At 39.9% G+C, this 18,556-nt stretch overlaps 2 protein-coding genes across 2 annotated transcripts; one reads left to right on the top strand and one right to left on the bottom strand.

The window, feature by feature from the left end:
• Window positions 1-48: 48 nt before the first annotated feature.
• mapk7 (mitogen-activated protein kinase 7) lies at window positions 49-9,772 on the bottom strand. Its single transcript, XM_053511419.1, has 7 exons — window positions 9,682-9,772; window positions 7,147-7,439; window positions 6,312-6,477; window positions 4,767-6,208; window positions 2,068-3,338; window positions 1,175-1,308; window positions 49-1,051 (listed from the first exon to the last, which is right to left on the bottom strand). Exons 1-7 carry the CDS (start codon window positions 9,690-9,692, stop codon window positions 904-906), a joined length of 3,465 nt encoding a protein of 1,154 aa, XP_053367394.1. The 5' UTR covers window positions 9,693-9,772; the 3' UTR covers window positions 49-903.
• Window positions 9,773-12,019: 2,247 nt separating this feature from the next.
• Window positions 12,020-14,414, top strand: vkorc1 (vitamin K epoxide reductase complex, subunit 1). The gene is made up of 3 exons (XM_053511423.1): window positions 12,020-12,339; window positions 13,672-13,781; window positions 13,948-14,414. The coding sequence occupies exons 1-3, from the start codon at window positions 12,149-12,151 to the stop codon at window positions 14,163-14,165; spliced, it is 519 nt and encodes a 172-aa protein (XP_053367398.1). The 5' UTR covers window positions 12,020-12,148; the 3' UTR covers window positions 14,166-14,414.
• Window positions 14,415-18,556: the final 4,142 nt, after the last annotated feature.

The raw sequence follows: 18,556 nt of genomic DNA, 5'->3' as shown, positions 1-18,556 counted from the left end.
GGCATGTTATGCATTACTCGGTGAAGCAGTGAAACCAACTGTCTCAACTTATTTTTGTTCCTTTATTGCAAACAAATGTTATTTGTCATGCTGGTGCAAAAATCATTTATCTGAACACTAATACCGAAAATGTATTTATGAAATGCCCACTTGAACCTGCTTAGTAACATTTACTTAGGCTGCTCATAACACTGCGCTCAGGTGTTATCGTTCACCACTTGGAAGTGTGCTAGGTATTCACAAGGAACATGGTTTCAAGGCAAGGGTTGATCCATTTTTAATCCAAGTTATAATCTGCTCAATGTGCCCTTGTTGTATTTTGAGTGCACCATGGAAAGACACAAATATCTTTTTGTAGTGCTTTTACACTTTGCTGCAGTTAATCTTAGCTGCCAGTAGGAAAATTTGACATTTCGGTCTCAAAGTATCCAACTTGGCACGACAAAATCAAGATCAACCTGTTGCCTGTCACCCAGTGTAAACCTTGTATTATCATAAGAAACTGAAATGATTTGTTTTAGCACCGAATTAGCACCAGAATGCTAACTTGGCACCCGTTTTTGATCGTGGATAGTAGCAATTTTAGCTAACTGTTAGAACTGTTTAAATTCTTAGGAGTAAAACTTGACTGGATATGTCTAGATGGAGCAAAAGATTGTTTGCAAAAAACATACACTGATCTGAATAGCTATATTAGAGAATCTACAGCATGCCAAACAAAATCATTAACAACAACAAAAATCAACAACCAATGATCATCTTTTCAAAGTTTAAATAATGTTTGTAGTGAAGTTGGCACTTGTCCTGGAGGTATAGTACTGTTCATGATCCTGGGTACGATAAATTAAGGGGCCATATTTGTCATGATGGAGAGTGGAGAGGAATGATGACTTGAACTTTAGTCTAAGGGAGGTTGGAGTTGTCAGAAAGGATCATAGGAGATCCGAGCTGGAGCTCCTGCTGAAGTGATTCCAAGTCAGCTGGGGTCATGCGGTGTACTTCCAGCCAATCCGAGAGCAAGGACGCAGAGAGGGGTGCAGAGTCGTTGTAACTGTCATGAAAGCAGAGAACAAATTTAAAATAAGTGTACAGGCAACATCTAAACAAAGGAAACCGTGGTCAATACTTTACATTAGTGTCTTATAAATACATTTGCATTGTAAATGAGACTGACCTTTCCCTGAGGTCTGAATGCTGGAGATCAGTAAGTGACTGATTGAAGAGATCGTCAAGATCAAAGCCGACACCATATCCAGCCCCGCTGCCTTTGGGTGTCACAGAAAAAACTGGGGGCAAAATATCTTCAACCTGGCAAAAACATGAGCAAGGGGAGACTAAACAGTTTGGAAAACCTTCAGCATTATACACAACCTGGGCAAAATAGTCACAATTATTGGGCAGCATTAAGCAAAGAAAACTATAATAGTGAAAGTAAACATTTTCGTACACACAACGGGATAAGAACTTGCAGGAATGGGACTAAACAGTGTGTCTATAAGAAAACCAACTCTTAGTGGGACTAATCAGGAAAAAGACTTAAATTTTCTAAGGAGCATTGAAATAAAGCCATGGTTAAAGGTCACATGGTCATCCTATTCCAGAGTGATGTGTGCATCAGGGTAAGAATGGAAGCTTATGAAGCAATGTACCCATCATGCATAGTGTCCACTGTACAAGCCTCTAAAGGCGGTGTTAGGATCTGAGGTTGCTTTAGTTGGTCAACTGATGACCTGAATGTACTGAATGACCATGTTATCACATCTATGGAGTTTTCTTACCTGATGGCACGGCCATATTTCAGGATTCAAACTGCGAAAGAGTGATTCTGAGTGCATGAGGAATCACTTTCACACATGAACTGGCCACCACATAGTGCGATTTAATCAACTTAGTGTGTGTGACCTTTTTTTTTTGACCAGGCAGTGTATGTTTACCATATTTGCCAGACAATCCTTTCAGTATATTTCAAAATATCCGCACAGTAGCACAAACCATTCAGAATCTAAGAATACCATTCAATTAAAGTCCTAAAAATCACTCGTATTTTGTTTGTTATTCACAACACACCTGTGACTTAGACAGCTGTAGTGTGACTGTATGGATGTCTGGTGCTCTGCAGCTCCCAGGTATTCCTGTGTCTGTGAGACATGTTGGGGCGGTTGAACCAGGTGCTCCATGAGAAGGTTCAGCTGAAGGAGTACCATTTTGCTGTTTACCAAGGACAGAACACAACTTCTCCAGGGACTCAGAAGCACCTGCAGATTCTTGGTTAGAAAGAGACCTGTTGGTGTCCTGAATTCCACCTCTTGTTGTCCCATTGGGAGTCAATACTAAAGGTTTGTTGATAAAGGAGTCTGATGAAAAGAGTTTCACAGGAGGGTTAGTCATGGGCATTTCAGAGCTAGGAAGAGGTTGAGCTTGTTGGGGGTGCATAAGAGGTTGGTTTTGTTGGGGATGTGCAAGAGACTGGGTTTGAGTGAGCATAATTGGCTGCTGTGGTAGGCTCACATTGCTCAGCTGTGGCGAAGACAGCTGAATCTGCTGAGACTGGGGTGGGATTTGTGCTTGCGGAAGGTGTGCTGTTCCTCCGCTGGTCTGGTTCCCTGTCCAGTTCCCTACAGTGCTTAATACTGTCCCACACCCCTGGAACTGAGTTGAAGGTTGAGGTTTTAATGCATCACTTTTGGTAAGGGTACATGGGGCTGCAGCAACACCAAGTGCTCCACCTCCAACTATAGTCAAAGGCCCACGCCCTACACCTCCACTAACTGACACCATCCCAATATCCCCATTTTGAGTAGAGCCTAGGGGCATTGGCAATGAATTGAATGTGGCATTAGGATGGAACATGCCTGACGCCACACACTGGCTAATCTGAGGCACTATTTGTTGAGGTGGTTTGAATGCTTGCAGCTCTCTTGGTTGTTTGTCTGCCACTGTTTCCACAGTGTCTGATGGCATCTTTATCAGGCCTTTACCTATGGTTGCCTGCATCTGGCAGGAGCCTGTCTTACTGTTACTGGACTTAGCTGGGTTAATGTCTGTGACCTGTGATTTGTCCATCATTCGTCCCCACCGTTCCAGCAGCTTCTTGTCGTTGTCACTCAGCACGACACCACCGAAAGACTCGCTTGATTTGCCATCCTTCTTTTCCTTCTCTTTCATCTTTTTCTTTCGCTCCATCGCTCGTTCTTGTCTTTTCCGTCGTTTCTCCTCTCTCTCCCGCTGTCTCTCTTGTGCTGTAACAGGTCTCCTGTGTTCTGGACCAGAAGACAAAACACCAGAAGAGCTCCCAGTCCCGCTGCCGAGGTCTATACCCAGGGCTGCAGCACTTCCGTCTGGATAACAAAGAATAACAAATATTAATTTTTAGGTCTTTTTAGGAATTTTCTTCTGGAATGTTATTCTTCTCAACGTTTGGCTACTCTTAAGTATCTAAAACTAATACCCTGTTGATTACACTAACTGTTGGTCACCAGCCCCGCCAGTCATGGTTGGTTGGTTCTACTGTACCAGTTGTGGAAGGATATGAGTTAGTGAAGCAACATAACTGGTTAAATAAACAAACAAAATTTGATCTCTTAATAATAAATGGTGTTGGTGGAACTGTTGTATAAAAGCAATGTCACATTCAAGCAGTTGTACTGAATATCAGCACATCTGTGTTGTTCTGATTTGCTTATTGCATTTTTGTTGGTAGACCATTCTGATTATTACCCATGTGCTACCCTGCCCCTTTCCTTTACAAATGACTGAAATATGTAGTTATTTAAAGCAACGTTCTGGGAATGGGCTCTGGGAATCACTTTTACCCATAGACATACCTGTCTTGCACTGGTTGCACATGCATTTTGCACTATTGTAATTTAGGGTTTCATGGTATAATTTTTAGATATGTATAGTTCTGTGCTGTTTTACGTAGCACCATGATCCTGGAAGAACATTGTTTTGTTTCACTATGTACTACTGTACCTGCTGTATATGGCTGAAATGACAACCACTTTGACTTTAAATTATTATCACCATTTCTGCAAATGGCAAACAACATTAACCACATTCACATACACATTCACTGACTGCCAGGCTATAACCAGCAGTCATAGACTATAGGAGTAAGTTGTAGTGTAGGTTCTTATAATAATGAAGAAGAACAAAAATAACAAAATTATAATTAACTTTGTTCCTTTTTCAATAACAAACAGCATTTAAAAGAATCATTAAAAGACTGAGGAAAACTGAAGGACTCTTCTATTTTGGCCACCCTCTGTCTAAGCAGACAGTGTTGCCAATGATACTGATCTGCCTAATTTCAGTGTATATATATATATATATATATATATATATATATATATATATATATATATATATATTAATTTTAGCATTTGCTCCTATCTGATCTTTAAATTTTTATTTGGGATTGGGATCGACAATAAGAATGCCCTGCATCCAGTCGCTGGGTTTGAAGTCGGGAATCAAACCCAGCTCTTCGGCATGGCATACCACTGAGCCACCAACAATCTTATTTTAATTTTTAATAATTTGCTATATTTTGAGAAATTATAATTTCTGGTCCAGTTTTTACAAATATTTTTGTAACTAGCATACTAATAATTTCTCTTTTTTTTTGTCCAAATAAAATCCTTTACTTAAAAATCATCCCATAATTCCACATACGGAATTCAGCTTGTATTTTGTTTTTGGAATCAATTTGAATGGCAAAAAGGAAAACAGGCATGATCCCCAGATGGATGTATGGTTGCACCTACCTCGTGCCTTTTGCCTCAGTGCTGACTTTAGTAAAGCTGCTTTAAGTGCTGCTTTGGTATCATCTGAAATTGCCCCTTCCTTTCGGGAGGTCTCCCCAAAAGTTGCTTTTCCGCCTTTTCCGAGTGAACGAGAGAGCGACTGAGATAGAGACTGAGCTTGTGTTTGAGATAGAGAAAGAGAGGCCCCAGATTTAGTAAGACAAGATGGTGGTACTGTAGAGGCTGATGGCTGGTGGAGTGACTGGCTCTGAATTGCCTGTACAGCAGGAGTTTGATTTGTAGAAGCCTCGCTCTTGGTGCAGTCTCCAGTTGGTTCACAAGGTGGCGTGCCTTGGCTTGATGTGGGAGTGGTAAGGTCTATTGTCTCTGGCTGTCCATCTGAATTGGCACTAGGCATGTCTACATCCTGACAGCTTCTTGTGAATGGTGTCAAATAATTAGCAATTTGGGTAAAATCAGGTGGAGCAGTTTGCTTTTTTAATGAAGAAACTGAGGGAACTGAGCTCTGTGCTATGACCAAATTTTGACTTGCTGTTTGCCGCTGAGGGTGGGTCACATTTGGCTGGTTTTGAGTACTGGGTAACATTGGATACGAATGATTACTTGTGCTTCCTGCTACTTGTCTCTGAAACGGTTTAAACTGAATCTTTCTGCCACCTTGTTTTTTTTGGTGGAAGTCCTGTATTTCAGCAAGTATGGCCTCCTTGATCTGCTCTCGCCCCATAGGCTGTCGGTCAAACTCAAAATCAAAGGCAGGCACACACACAGGCTCATCATCTGGGTCATGATACTTGGCAAGGTAAGGGTGGTCTAGTGCCTGGACCACACTAATCCGTTCGCGAGGGTCAAAGCGCAGCATGGCGTTCAGAAGGTCCAGTGCAACAGGGTCGGCCTGTGGGAACAGTCTGGTGAGGGGCACAGGTGCCTTAGAAGGCAAGCTCTGGATGTAAGAGCGCACCCTTTCAGCTCCGATAGCACCAACCACACTCTCGGCTGGTGTACCCAAGACAGAGAGAATCAGCTGCAGCTGGTGCACATAGTGTTTGCCTGGGAAGAGCTGCTTTCGACCCAACATCTCAGCGAAGATGCAGCCCACTGACCAGAGGTCAATGGCAAGGCTGTAGTGATGAAGTGAGAGCATGAGCTCGGGTGCACGGTACCAACGTGTCGCCACGTATTCTGTCATGAAGGAACGGGACTCCTCAGCATGTGCGGCACTCAAACCTCGGGCCATGCCAAAGTCCCCAATCTTTAGCTCACAGTTTTCATTCACCAGCAGGTTGGACGGCTTCAGGTCACGGTGGATTACATTGGCTGAGTGGATGTACTTCAGACCACGCAACAGCTGGTACAAAAAGTAGCGTGTGTGCTCAGGAGTCAGAGGTTGTCTTGAGTGGATGATCTGATGCAGGTCACTCTCCATTAAATCAAGGACTACATACCTATAAGAAGAAACATACATCAGCAGAAACAATTAACAAAAGTGTACACTTTTTATATACAAATGGATTTCTACAACTTCCATGTGACACTGCTCTCACGTACACTGATTTAAATGCCGAAGGAGGCACCATGGGTTGAAGAATGTCCTTAATTGCAATAATGTTGTCATGTTTAAAGTGTTTCAGGATCTTGAGTTCTCGAAGTGTGCGTTTGGCATTAGTCACAACTTCAAAGGCATTCGGGATCTTCTTTATTGCCACCTGTTGCCCTGTATAAAAATGAATGGAAAACATTTACATCTGCCCTAAGTATGCATACAGAATATCAGTAACATGGACCATCATTAAAACCAGCATTTCATAATGTAAAAAGTCCAGATCCCAATCTCAAAGTACAGTGCCTTGCTAAAGTATTCACATCTCTTGAACTTTTTGTCAAATCACATTTTGTCACGTCACTGCCCCAAACCTAAATCCAATTGGGAATCCGTGGCAAGACTTGAAAATTGCTGTTTACAGATGCTATCCATCCAATCTGACTGAGCTTGAGCTACATATTTTGCAAAGAATAATGGTCAAAAGTTTCACTTTCTAGATGTGCAAAGCTGGTAGGGACATGCCCAAATGACTTGCAGCTGTAATCGCAGCAAAAGGTGGTTCTACAAAAGTATTGATTTAGGGGGACTGAATACAAATCCATGCCACACTTTTCAGATTTTCATTTGTAATTTATTATTTTCCTTTCACTTCACAATTATGTGGCACTTTGTGTTGGTCTAATCCCAATAAAATACATCTACGTTTGTGTTTTAACGCGACAAATTATTGAAATGTTTAAGAGGTATAAATACCTCTGCACGGCACTGTACGTGTCATTCTAACCCTTAAGAGTTATATTAACTGAATACAAAATGTATTCAACACTCTTCAGTTCCTACCATTGTCTCGCCTCCTGGCAGATGATACGACACCGTAGGCACCTGTGCCGATGGTCTCGATGACGTCGTACTCTTCACCGACCTCAAACTTTACATCTAACGAATGGGCTTTAAGAAGTGCCAGGTTCTTCGCAGCCACAGTGCTTGCATCTGCATTGGTTGATGCATCGTTGACAGGTTGGGAGTGATGTTCAACCCCAGGTGCCTGTTGATTCTTCTCACTGTTACTCTCCCTCTTATTGTTGGCTACAGGGTCGTTTGATTTCTTAACTTCACTAGATGACATCCTGGACCTTTTAAATACAGGAGACACTGAAAATGTAACACCTTCAGACATGACCTGCCATGTACAACAAATACTGTGTTACTGATACGGTCTACTACAGAACGTGACCCCAGCTACTGTTACTGCTTGGAGACCAGTGTGTTATTGGATAACTATTTTATTGTTTAAAGAATAACAAAAAAGGCACAGGAAATATAAACAAACTATGACTAAGAGAGCTGTGGTTAATATAAACTACTCGTAGTTTAATAACTTTTTTTAGAATGTGAGAATGCAGTGAACAGTGACTATGAGCTTTTCAACAAGGGTCGTTGCTGTTGTTGGTCTTTTGGCTGCTCCCGTTGAGGGGTCGATGCAGCGGATCATCCGATCCACACCGGGTTTACACCGGATGCCCTTCATGATGCAACCCTCCCATTTTCTCTGAGCATTCAGTGGTTGGAAATTGAAGCCTAGACTATATATTACTCTTATTTACTCATCGTCTGTATGCTTTATCCTGTATACAGTCCTGAGGAGGCCTGGAGACTATTCCAGGAGACTTAGGACACAAGGCGGGGTAAACCCTGGACAAGGTGCCAATCCACATGCTCATTTACAGACTATGGGCAATTTAGAAACGCAAATTAACCTAATCTGCATGTCTTTGGACTGTGGGAGGAAACTGGAGTACTCAGAGAAAACCCACCAAGCACAGGAAGTACGTGCAAACTCCATGCACACAGACCCCGAGAGAGAACTCAAACCTGGAACATGAAGGTGCAAGGAGTCCACCAATCCACCGTGCTGCTATATAATATAATATAAGATAATATATAATATCCCCATAATTTATCTTCGACACCCACACACACTATGGACAAGTTGAGAACGGCAATTTAATTTATTTATATGTTTGTATGTTCTCCCTGGACTTAGCGAGCTACTTAGAGTAGCGAGAGTGTATGTGTGTGCCATGCACCTTGTGCCCCAAGTCTCCTCGTATAGACTCTAGCCTCTTCCCCCACACCACCCCACCCCACCCCCTGCCAAATCCCAAACCAAGGCTGATAAAATACCATGAAGCATATTTCAAGGAAAACAAGTCTTATTGCAAAATAATATTTTAGAAATGTATATAACCCTGTAGAAAGGGCACTGGTAGATCAGTGGCTCTCACTGTTTTTTCTGTCTGCTACAGTATGTGGGAGGCCCAAGTTCAATTTCCACCCAGTGCTCAAACCCCAGCCCCTGGATGCAGTTCCGGTCCATAGCCCAAACTAAACGTAAAGGTTGCATCAGGACGGGACCAGGTGTTCAGTGTAAAACCGGTGCCAAGCGTGCGGATCGGATGGTCCGCTGTGGTGACCTCTCGATGGGAGCAGCATAAAGACCGACATATAACTCTGTCACCAGTTCACAGGTTTTCCTTCCTTGGATCACTTCTGGTATGTCCAGACATAAGTCACTCAAATCCTTACAATTTTACTTCCCCATTTTTTTCCCTACATTTAGGCATTTGGCAGACGCTCTTATCCAGAGCGACTTACATTTTTATCTCATTACACATCTGAGCAGTTGAGGGTTAAGGGCCTTGCTCAAGGGCCCAACAGTGGCAACTTGGTGGTTGTGGGGTTTGAACCTGGGATCTTCCGAACCGTAGTCCAATGCCTTAACCACTGAGCTACCCCTGGCCCAATACATCAAATGCTTCCAATACATCAAATTTAGGAAAAAAGGTTCGCTTGCTGCCTAATATATCCCACCCACTTGTAGCTACTGTGAGAAGGGACAGATTATGATGGCTAGACAACATGGTTTTCCCCTCAAATTAATGAAACGGTTGATGCTGGTTGTGATCGAAAGGTGTCGCACAGTGCATACCAGGGGACCTTCTCAATATTAGGTATAACAATAGGGTTATGGATGATCTGTGTGTGTGTGTGTGTGTGTGTGTGTGTGACACAGAAACATACAGATATCTTATTATATTACATTATATACAAGTGGATTACTGAAAATCCTGAACATTTTGACCATTTCTAGACTGACCCTATAAATCAGTTATTATTTAATGAAGCTGAATTTAAAATAACTATCAAAAAAACATGTATAAAATATAATGTAGAGGGTTTATTAACCCAGGCAGAACGAGCAGTGTTTAGGGGCGTGATGTCCCACTGCACAACCACTCTGTGTTATCTCTTAATTCGCGCTTTAAATAAAACAATAAAAATCATCGTGTACCAAGAAAGACTCGGAATTCTCACCTTATAATCATATAAGGACAGCAACGACCCTGTGAACGATTCTGTCAAAGCATGGCTCCTTCTCTCTAAGCTGTCTATCGCAACGCTTTTCCACTTCCTTCTAATCTTCCGTGTTGTGTGTGAATGGCAGTGCGATCGTCCAATCTGGTGTAACCTGCGGATGGATCAGCCAATCAGCTCGTCGTCATTCTGAAGAGGCGGGACCCTTACGCTATTGAATAGAACCATTGTTTGGGCGGTGCCGACCTGAAATGAGTCGCGGGTAAACACATTGAAGGAGCCAAAGCTCTTTGTCACATACCGTTGGGAAGGTGTTCTGGTGCCGAGGTCGTGTTTTGAACACCGTCAAAAGAAACCGTGGTTAAATTTTTGTCTGTTTAAAACCCTCACCATATACACTGACTTGTTCCACTGTTTACACAGTGAGAGGGCGCCTCCCACTCATCTGCTGATAGTGCACTGTAAACACACTGGGATCAAAGGCTGCACACACACCCACACTATATGATCAAAAGTATTTGGCCAACCCTGCAATGACATTGTATCCAAATATAGGTCTATATATATACACTCGAATATGGAGTTGGTCCCCCATTCGCAGCTATCTGCAAGATTTTGGAGTGTTTCTGTGGGAATTCATGCCTGTTCATTCTGTAGAGCATTTATGATATCAAGCACTGATGTCGGACGAGAAGGTCTGGCTTGCCATTTTCGTTCCGGTTCATCCCCAAGGCTGCTCGATGGGATTGAGGTCAAGGCTCTGTGCATGCAAGCCAGTCAGGTTCTTCCACACCGAACTCATCAAACCATGTCTTTATAGTCCTTGCTTTGTGCAGTAGGGCACAGAAAAGGGCCTTCTTCAAAGTTGGAAGCATAGCATTTATACATTCATTCCTTTTCTTTATGCACACTCTTTTTTTTTTTTTTTTTTTGAGAACGCTAATTATCCTAATCTGCATGTCTTGGTAATAATGATTCTTCATCCTTACTTGGGGAATATTAAAATGTGGTATGTAATTTCATCCACATTATTGTGAGAAAGGCTCACAAAATTGCTTTTTGTGTTTAGACTCTCTAGGTCATTTAGCCAACTTTAAACAGGGCCCCCTGTCTACAAATACACATAACCTATATACAGGGGGAAAAAAATTCTCTCTCTCACTCTTGCAACTGGTTCAAAACTCATCTTCTTGCACCTTAACTCATAAGACCTGCTTTCACATATCCTGGTAAGGAATCCAGCGTCAGAGTGCAAGGTCAGCCAGGATACAGCCCCCTGGGGCAGGGTTAAGGGCCATGATCAAGAGCTCAACAGTGGCAATTTAGTGGTGCTGGTGCTTGAACCCACTACCTTCCGATCAAAAAAATTAATGATAGAAGTGCTGTACATGCATCACTTTATTGACTACTAAGTTTACACCTTCAGTGAGGTCTTGTCTAAATCAAGGCACATTTATTTTTTGGTCAATGTCTGGCTGTAGGAGGTTGTGATGCAATGGTGGGTTTTCCTCCAACTGTGCAAAGATATGCAGATTAGGCTAAAAGTGTGATTGCGTGTGTGAACGTTGACCAGAGGTCCTACCATGGTCGTAAAAATGAGAATAAATACCACCACTGGCAGAGGTTTCTAAATAGCATAAACACACACACACACACACACACACACACACACACACACACACACACACACATATTTATCCAATCTTTGTTATTATAACAATTATATAACATATATTAGTCAGCTGAAAAAATTTTACTTTTGGTAAAGAAAAATAGTTTGTATATTATATTAATAATATTGTTATGATATTATCATATAATGTATGGCAATAAAATTAGATTTGGCATTTTTTGGCGGACTTTATATATATATTTTTTTTCGAATTATCTTGAGTGATTTTGGTTGAGCTTTTGTGCAGCACCTTGGCCAACAACTATTGTTTTTAAATGTGCTATACAAATAAATTACATATTACATTTTTCTCAGGGGCAGTAAATCCTTTTCAGTTCATAGTCACAAAATTAAACATTCACACGTGGCGTGTTGTCCCCGCAGAAAGGGCAGGAACAGGTCCAGCTTTTTAATAGAGCTTCTGCTTTGACTGTAAAGAGGATTTTGTGTTGTTCCAGTCAGCAAGTAAAGAACCTAATTCAAGAGTTTTTTTTTTTTTTTAGGTTTATATGAATGCATAAAATGTAGGACGTAATCAAATTATTGTCTAAAATTATAAACAACGGTATATAATAATACTTTTTATTATACAGAAGCACTGTCTTACTGACCAATCAGAACACACGCCTGCAGATACACCCAGCCAATCAGAGAGCGAGCTCCGGATTTCTCCACGTAGCAGAAAAGTGCTACAAAGTTATACATTTCAAAGACTCACTGTTACAAATCAGAGCTCAGAATAAGATCTTGCAACATTTTCATTTTATTGTATATTAGATACGTCGTATTCCTGCTATGTCCTCTAGTAAATCATCTGACGGCGTGCCGAAATGGGAAAGCAAGGTTCGCTTCGCACTTTGTGTGGTAGGATTATTATTGTCGGTTTATGCTCTGCATGTGAAGTCTTCCCGTGAAAGCGACCCAGATTACCGAGCTATGTGCGACCTGGCCGAGTCGGTGAGCTGCTCCAAGGTTTTCACCTCAAGGTAAAAATGTCTTACAGTGTAAGTGTATTTAAGGAACAGTTTGTATATATATATATATATATATATATATATATATATATATATATTACACCACTTATGCCACGTATAACTCTCCCACCAATCTGTTTAGGGGAAATGACAGACTAAAATTATGCAAATTTGCAAATTATGCAAATGTATTGCATCATTCGCAAATCACAACACGTTACCTGTGTCTCAGCAAAATCGCTTTAGAAAATGGAGAATGAGCACAAGGATTTGGTAAAAGAGGATTTAAATAGAAAAGAAGACGAGGGAAGTCACGACCACCAGGTGGCGGTAAAGCAACGTACAGCAATGAACACTTTCTGATAATACTTTAGACTACTTTAGGGGCAATGCTGGCTGCTTTATGTTGTTGATCTGAGGATTTAAGGATCTGAGTTTGAGCCCTGCCATCAGTGGGTTGCCACACATCATACTCGATCGAATGGTTCTTTATGGCAAAAAAGCCATGTGGTCCTTTATGGCAAACCTTTTGATGCGAACAGCCGAAAAAAAGTGCTTAGAATACCTTAGAATTAAAGATAATTTAATAGAAAATACTTTAAATATATAGTTCATCCATCCATCTAGGAACCTCTGTAATCCCACCAACACTACAGGTAATTTGGGACCGCCGATTAGCCTAATCTTAGCCTAATGTTTTTAGACTGTGGGAGGAAACCCACCAAGCACAGGCAGAACATGCAAACTCCATGCACACAGACCCTAAAGTGGGAATCGAACCCGGACACTTGAGGTGCAAGGTGACAGTAATAATTACTAAGCCACCGTGCCCCCCATGTATTTACAGTATAATACAAAAAGGAAACATCATCCCTTCATGGAGGGAATTATTTACTGTTATTACTGTTATGGATACATTTATAACCAAAAAGAGAGTTTAAACCAAAGAACACAGAAATTTGCTGATCATTGGTAAGTAGCTGTTGATATCAATCATGATCAATAATTTGGCATGTGTAACAATTATGATTAATGATTGTGGTTATGGAACAAGGTTAATTAGTGATTAAATATTGGAGCTGGAGAGCCACATTGAGTAATGGACAGACACTTATATCTGATTTAAATGTCACTAGATTGCCACTCGGCTTTCTTTTCAAATAAGGTTACTAAGGAAGTAACAATGTTACCAATTAACAAGTATCTGTAGATTTATCCAAATTTTATCACAGTATTGTTGTACAGGTTTCCTTACTGGCAAGAATGCCAAAAATAAATACTTATCACTTATTACATATTATAAACACTTTTCCAACACTGACAGTGTTTGTATGTTTTTGTCAGGTGGGGACGTGGATTTGGATTTGTTCAGCTGTTTGCCCCAGAGGACAGCCTTCTGAACCAACCAAACAGTATGCTGGGAATTATCTTTTACACGCTGCAGCTAGGCCTAGGTGAGTATATCTGTCCAAATGCTGACAAGACAAAACCTCTGTGCAGCTTTAGATTACTGCAGTAACTACAGAGTTCAAACATACTGTTAACATTTTACATCCAGTAATTGCTATTCGACTTAGTAATTAAAAAATAAATAATTTTTTTTTTTTTTCACTTTCGCAGGCCAAATGTTGTCCACTTCATCAGCACAGTTCTTGGTCATTTCATCGTGGGTGTCACTAGTTGGCTCAATCTATCTAGCAGCTATTCTAGTGCTGGTGCTGGGTGATTTCTGCATGGTGTGTGTGTCAACATACATTATTAACTTTGCTCTCCTTTACATCAACCTGAAGAGAAGGAAAGGCCTCACAGGGAAACCAAAGAAAAACAAGACAAAATGAGATGTATGTGTGTGTGTGTCTGTCTGTCTGTCTGTCCTTAGTAAGTGAAGCAAGAAACGAGCAGTTAATTTGGATTAATGGTGTCTTATGATGTAGTCAAACACTTTTAAGTCTTTTAAATTATAATTGATCCTCTCTGCTACCATTGAGTAGATCCGACTGTTACACAAAAGCGAGTGAGCCGTTTACTTAAAAACCTGTTTGCCTCTTTGAATAAAGCTTTTTAAAGATAACCATTCTTGTATATTTTTTAATTAAAGTAAATCTACAGTAGTGGGCAAAAGTATTAAGATACCATATGTTCTGTATTATAGTTTTTCCTGTGCACAAAGCAGGTGATTTAACTGATGAGTTTGAGCCTGAGAAGTTGTGCCAATTACAATCAATTGGTTTAGTTAATAGATGAAAAAAAGATGTTACAAGGCTTTTACTTTCCATAGCCGGGGTGTCCATCTGTGCACAAAAATGCACATTCGCAAATAAATTGCGAACGTCTGTGGCACATTTCTATATGTGATCTTCAGGAAGCAACCAAGCAGGTATGGAATGAGTGTTTTTTTGGATCCAGCAGGTTTTAAAAAATGAGGCACTTTATACTAAATATTAATTGTTGTATAGTAATTTCATTACATACCTTTCTCAATACGTTTGGCCACCCTCACATGGGGCATCTCTTTTTTATGTTATTCATTGATTTTACAGATTAATATTATAAATATATACTATTGTAAATTCAATAAAAACCTATGTAAACATATATTAGACATTTTTAATATACCTGACATTCTGCGTTGGTATAGATGGACAAAAGACTGTTAGTACTGTGTTAGTATCTCTAGCTTGTTTGAAGGTGACCATGTTTGAAGGTCTTCCAAAGGCAATTTTTAAAATGAAGGTGATGCAGGTGCACGGTGTACATCCCACTCGGGAAGGTGCTGCTCTCATTTCTTGCAGGATACGGTGGCGAAAAAAAGTATGTGAACCTTTTGAAATTTCATGGTTTTCTGCATTCATTTGTCATAAAATGTTATCTGATCTTCAAATCAAAAGTATTGACAAATATAATGTGCCTAAAATAATAACACACACAAAAAAAATGTTATTTTTTCATGTCATTATTAAACATATTCATTCAACTTTTAAAATGGTAGTGGAAAGCAGCAATAACTTCAACCAGGTGCTTCCTGTAGCTGTTTGTCAGACCTGCACATTATTCAAGAGGAATTGTAACCCATTCTTTCTGGCAGCTTTTCTCTGTTTCAGCTCTGTCATATTCTTTGGATGTCTCATGTGTGACTGCCTTCAATTAATTCCATAGCATTTCTTTTGGGCTGAGGTCTGGGCTCTGACTTGGCCACTGCTAAAGGTAAATTTTATTTTTCTGAAGCAATTTCAGCAACTTCCACCCAATGACTGCAAGCTGGTCAGGCCTTGATGCAGCAAAGAAACCTTACTTGTTCAATGCTTTACGTACTGTAGACTCATGTACAGATGTTAGCCAGTTCCAATGATGCCTTCAAATCTTTGGCTGTAACTTGGGGTTGTTTCTTTACCTTATTGATGAGTCTTCCTTGTGCACTTGGGGTCATTTTGACTGGGCGCCCACTTTTTGGTAAAGTAGCCACAGTCTCAAAGTGTCTCCATTTGTTAAACTATAGACTGGTGAATTCCTAAAGTCCTTGAAATTACTTTGTAACCCTTTCCAGCTTTATGTAAATCAACAATTCTTGATCATAGGTCCTCTGAAAGCTCTGTGTGGCAAGGCACATAAGTGTATTCTTCATTGTATTCTTGTGGAGCAAACTCAAAACGTTTAAGGGGGTTTTATCAGTTAAAGTAGTTCTAGTCCCTACCTCCAAACTGAACTCGCAACTTGAATGATCGTTGGTCTGTGACTTACTGTATAGTGAATATAAAGTCTACACACCCATGTTAAAATGCTTGGTTTTTGTGATGTAAAAAAAAAAAATAGGCCAATAATAATAATAACAACTTACTTTAGTTACAGCTTAAGCCATGAACTGCAGAGAGCTTCCAAAGCATCAGAGGGATCCTAATATTAAAAGGTATTAGTCAGGTGAAGGCTACAAAAGAATTTTCAAAGCATTAGACATACCATAAAAACCGCGAAGACAGTCATCATCAAATAGAGAAAATATGGTGCAACAGTGACATTACCAAAAACTGGACATCCCTCATAAATTGATAAAAAGATGCGAAGAAAACTGGTCAGGAAGGCTGTCAAGAGGCCTACAGCAACATTAAAGGAGCTGCAGGAATTTCTAGCAAGTACTGTCTGTGTAGTCCATGTGACAACAATCTTCTGTATTCTTCACATGTCTGAACTGTGCGGTAGGGTGAAGGAAAAACACCCAAGCCCAGCTAAATTTAGTAAAAAACAAACAAACATTTGAAGTCTCCCAAATGCACATGGGAAAATGTGTTATGATCAGATGAACCCAAGGTTAAACTTTTTAGTCATAATTCAAAAAGGTATGTTTTGTTCAATAACAACAATGGACGAAAAGAACACCATACCCACAGTGGTGGTAGCATCATGCTTCGGGGCTCTTCAGCTGGAACTGGGGCCTTAGTCAAGGTAGAGGTAATTATGAACAGGTCAAAATACCAGCAATTGCTGGCACTTAACAGGCTCTTGCGTGAAAGCTGACGATGAAAAGAAATCTTATTTAACCACCCAAATCAACATAAGAATGGCTTCACCAGAAGAAGATTTAAATTTTGGAATTGCCCAGCCAGATCCCAAACCTGAATCCAATTGATTGTCTGTGGGGTGATCTGAAAAGGGCTGTGCACAGCTGTCTCTGACAGATTTACTGTATTTTTACAAAGAAAAGTGGGCAAATATTGCCAAGTCTAGATGTGCCATGCTGATGGACTCTTACCAAAAGGATTGAGTGCTGTTATAAAATCCTTTAATATCTTACCTTTTTATTTACAGTAGATTTAGTCATGAGGTGCTCTATGTTGAGATGACCTTATTTAGTTTTTATGACCCTAAGTTTAAAGTTTCCTTTTTGATTTAGTTGGGTAATATTTCATGTTTTAATTAGTTTTGGTAATTACTTTAAGACAATTTAATAAAAAATTTGATGCAGGTGAAAAGTTTACTATATAAGATCAGCACGCAGAATATTTCACTCTCTTTTAAGAGACTGAACTCTTTTCAATAATCTCGCCTGCAAAATTATCAACTTGTGTACTAGATCCTATACATATAAATTTTTCTAAAACAAATAGTATAAGAAATACCTGAACCGTTGTGGAAAACAGTTAACTCTTCACTCAGCTATGGGCATGTTCCAAAATCTTTTAAATTATTAGTTATTAAACCCCTAATTATGAAACCTGATCATGACCCCTAAAAAAGGTTACAGACAGACAGACAGACAGACAGATAGATAGATAGATAGATAGATAGATAGATAGATAGATAGATAGAGTAGATAGACAGACATTGACACATTGAATTTTATAGCACAGCAGCTACTATATGTTCATATCTACATAGGAATAACATGCATGAAATGTATCAGTCAGGATTTAGGCCTCATCATAGCACAGAGACAGCGCTGGTTATATATATTAAGTCTCCAGCTGTCTAACACACAATATTACTGCAAAATGATTCCCGCTATCCGTTAATCACCCAAATGAGGATGGGTTCCCTGTCGAGTCGCTTGCTTTTAAGGTTTTTTTCTGATGCCATTTTTTTTCTCTGCCAACGCCGCACACAGCTTACTCGTCGGGGACAGTCTAATCATTTTGATTCATGCATATTTTCTCACACATTTCATACTCATTTTTCTAAAACAAATACAGTAGTATAAGAAATAGCTGAACCGCTGCGGAAAACTATGGCCATGTACCAAAATCTTTAAAATTAGCAGTTATTAAACTGCATAATTTTCTTCTGGTTTTTTAAAGCTGCTTTGCGACAATGACCATTGTTAAAAGCATTATATAAATAAAATTGAATTAAATTCCATTTAATTCATCCGAAAGGTGTTTGGTGATGTTAAGGTCAGGGCTTTGGGCAGCATATTTGAGTTCTTCCACTTTAACCCTGGCAATTTATGTCTTCATGGAATTTACTCCGTGCAAAGGGGCAAATGAGAGCAAGTTTTGTAATCTTGTACAAAATTTTACAAAACAATCAATATTTAGTATAAAGTATAAACTTAATGCCAGCTTGACTGTTTCCTGAACGTGTACAGCAATTTGTCACAAAAGTTCACAATTCACTAAAGAATTCCCTAGTTTTTTTAAATCATTTTTTGTTTAGAGGTGGACACTGAAGCCACATATTTTTCATCCATTAACTTAACCAGCTGTTTCTAATAAGCATAACCCTTCAGCCAGATAAGAAA

This window comes from Clarias gariepinus, chromosome 14, assembly GCF_024256425.1.
Source record: "Clarias gariepinus isolate MV-2021 ecotype Netherlands chromosome 14, CGAR_prim_01v2, whole genome shotgun sequence".
NCBI lineage: Eukaryota > Metazoa > Chordata > Actinopteri > Siluriformes > Clariidae > Clarias > Clarias gariepinus.
The sequence above is the reverse complement of the archived record's forward strand: the minus strand, read 5'-3'. Positions and strand labels throughout refer to the sequence as shown.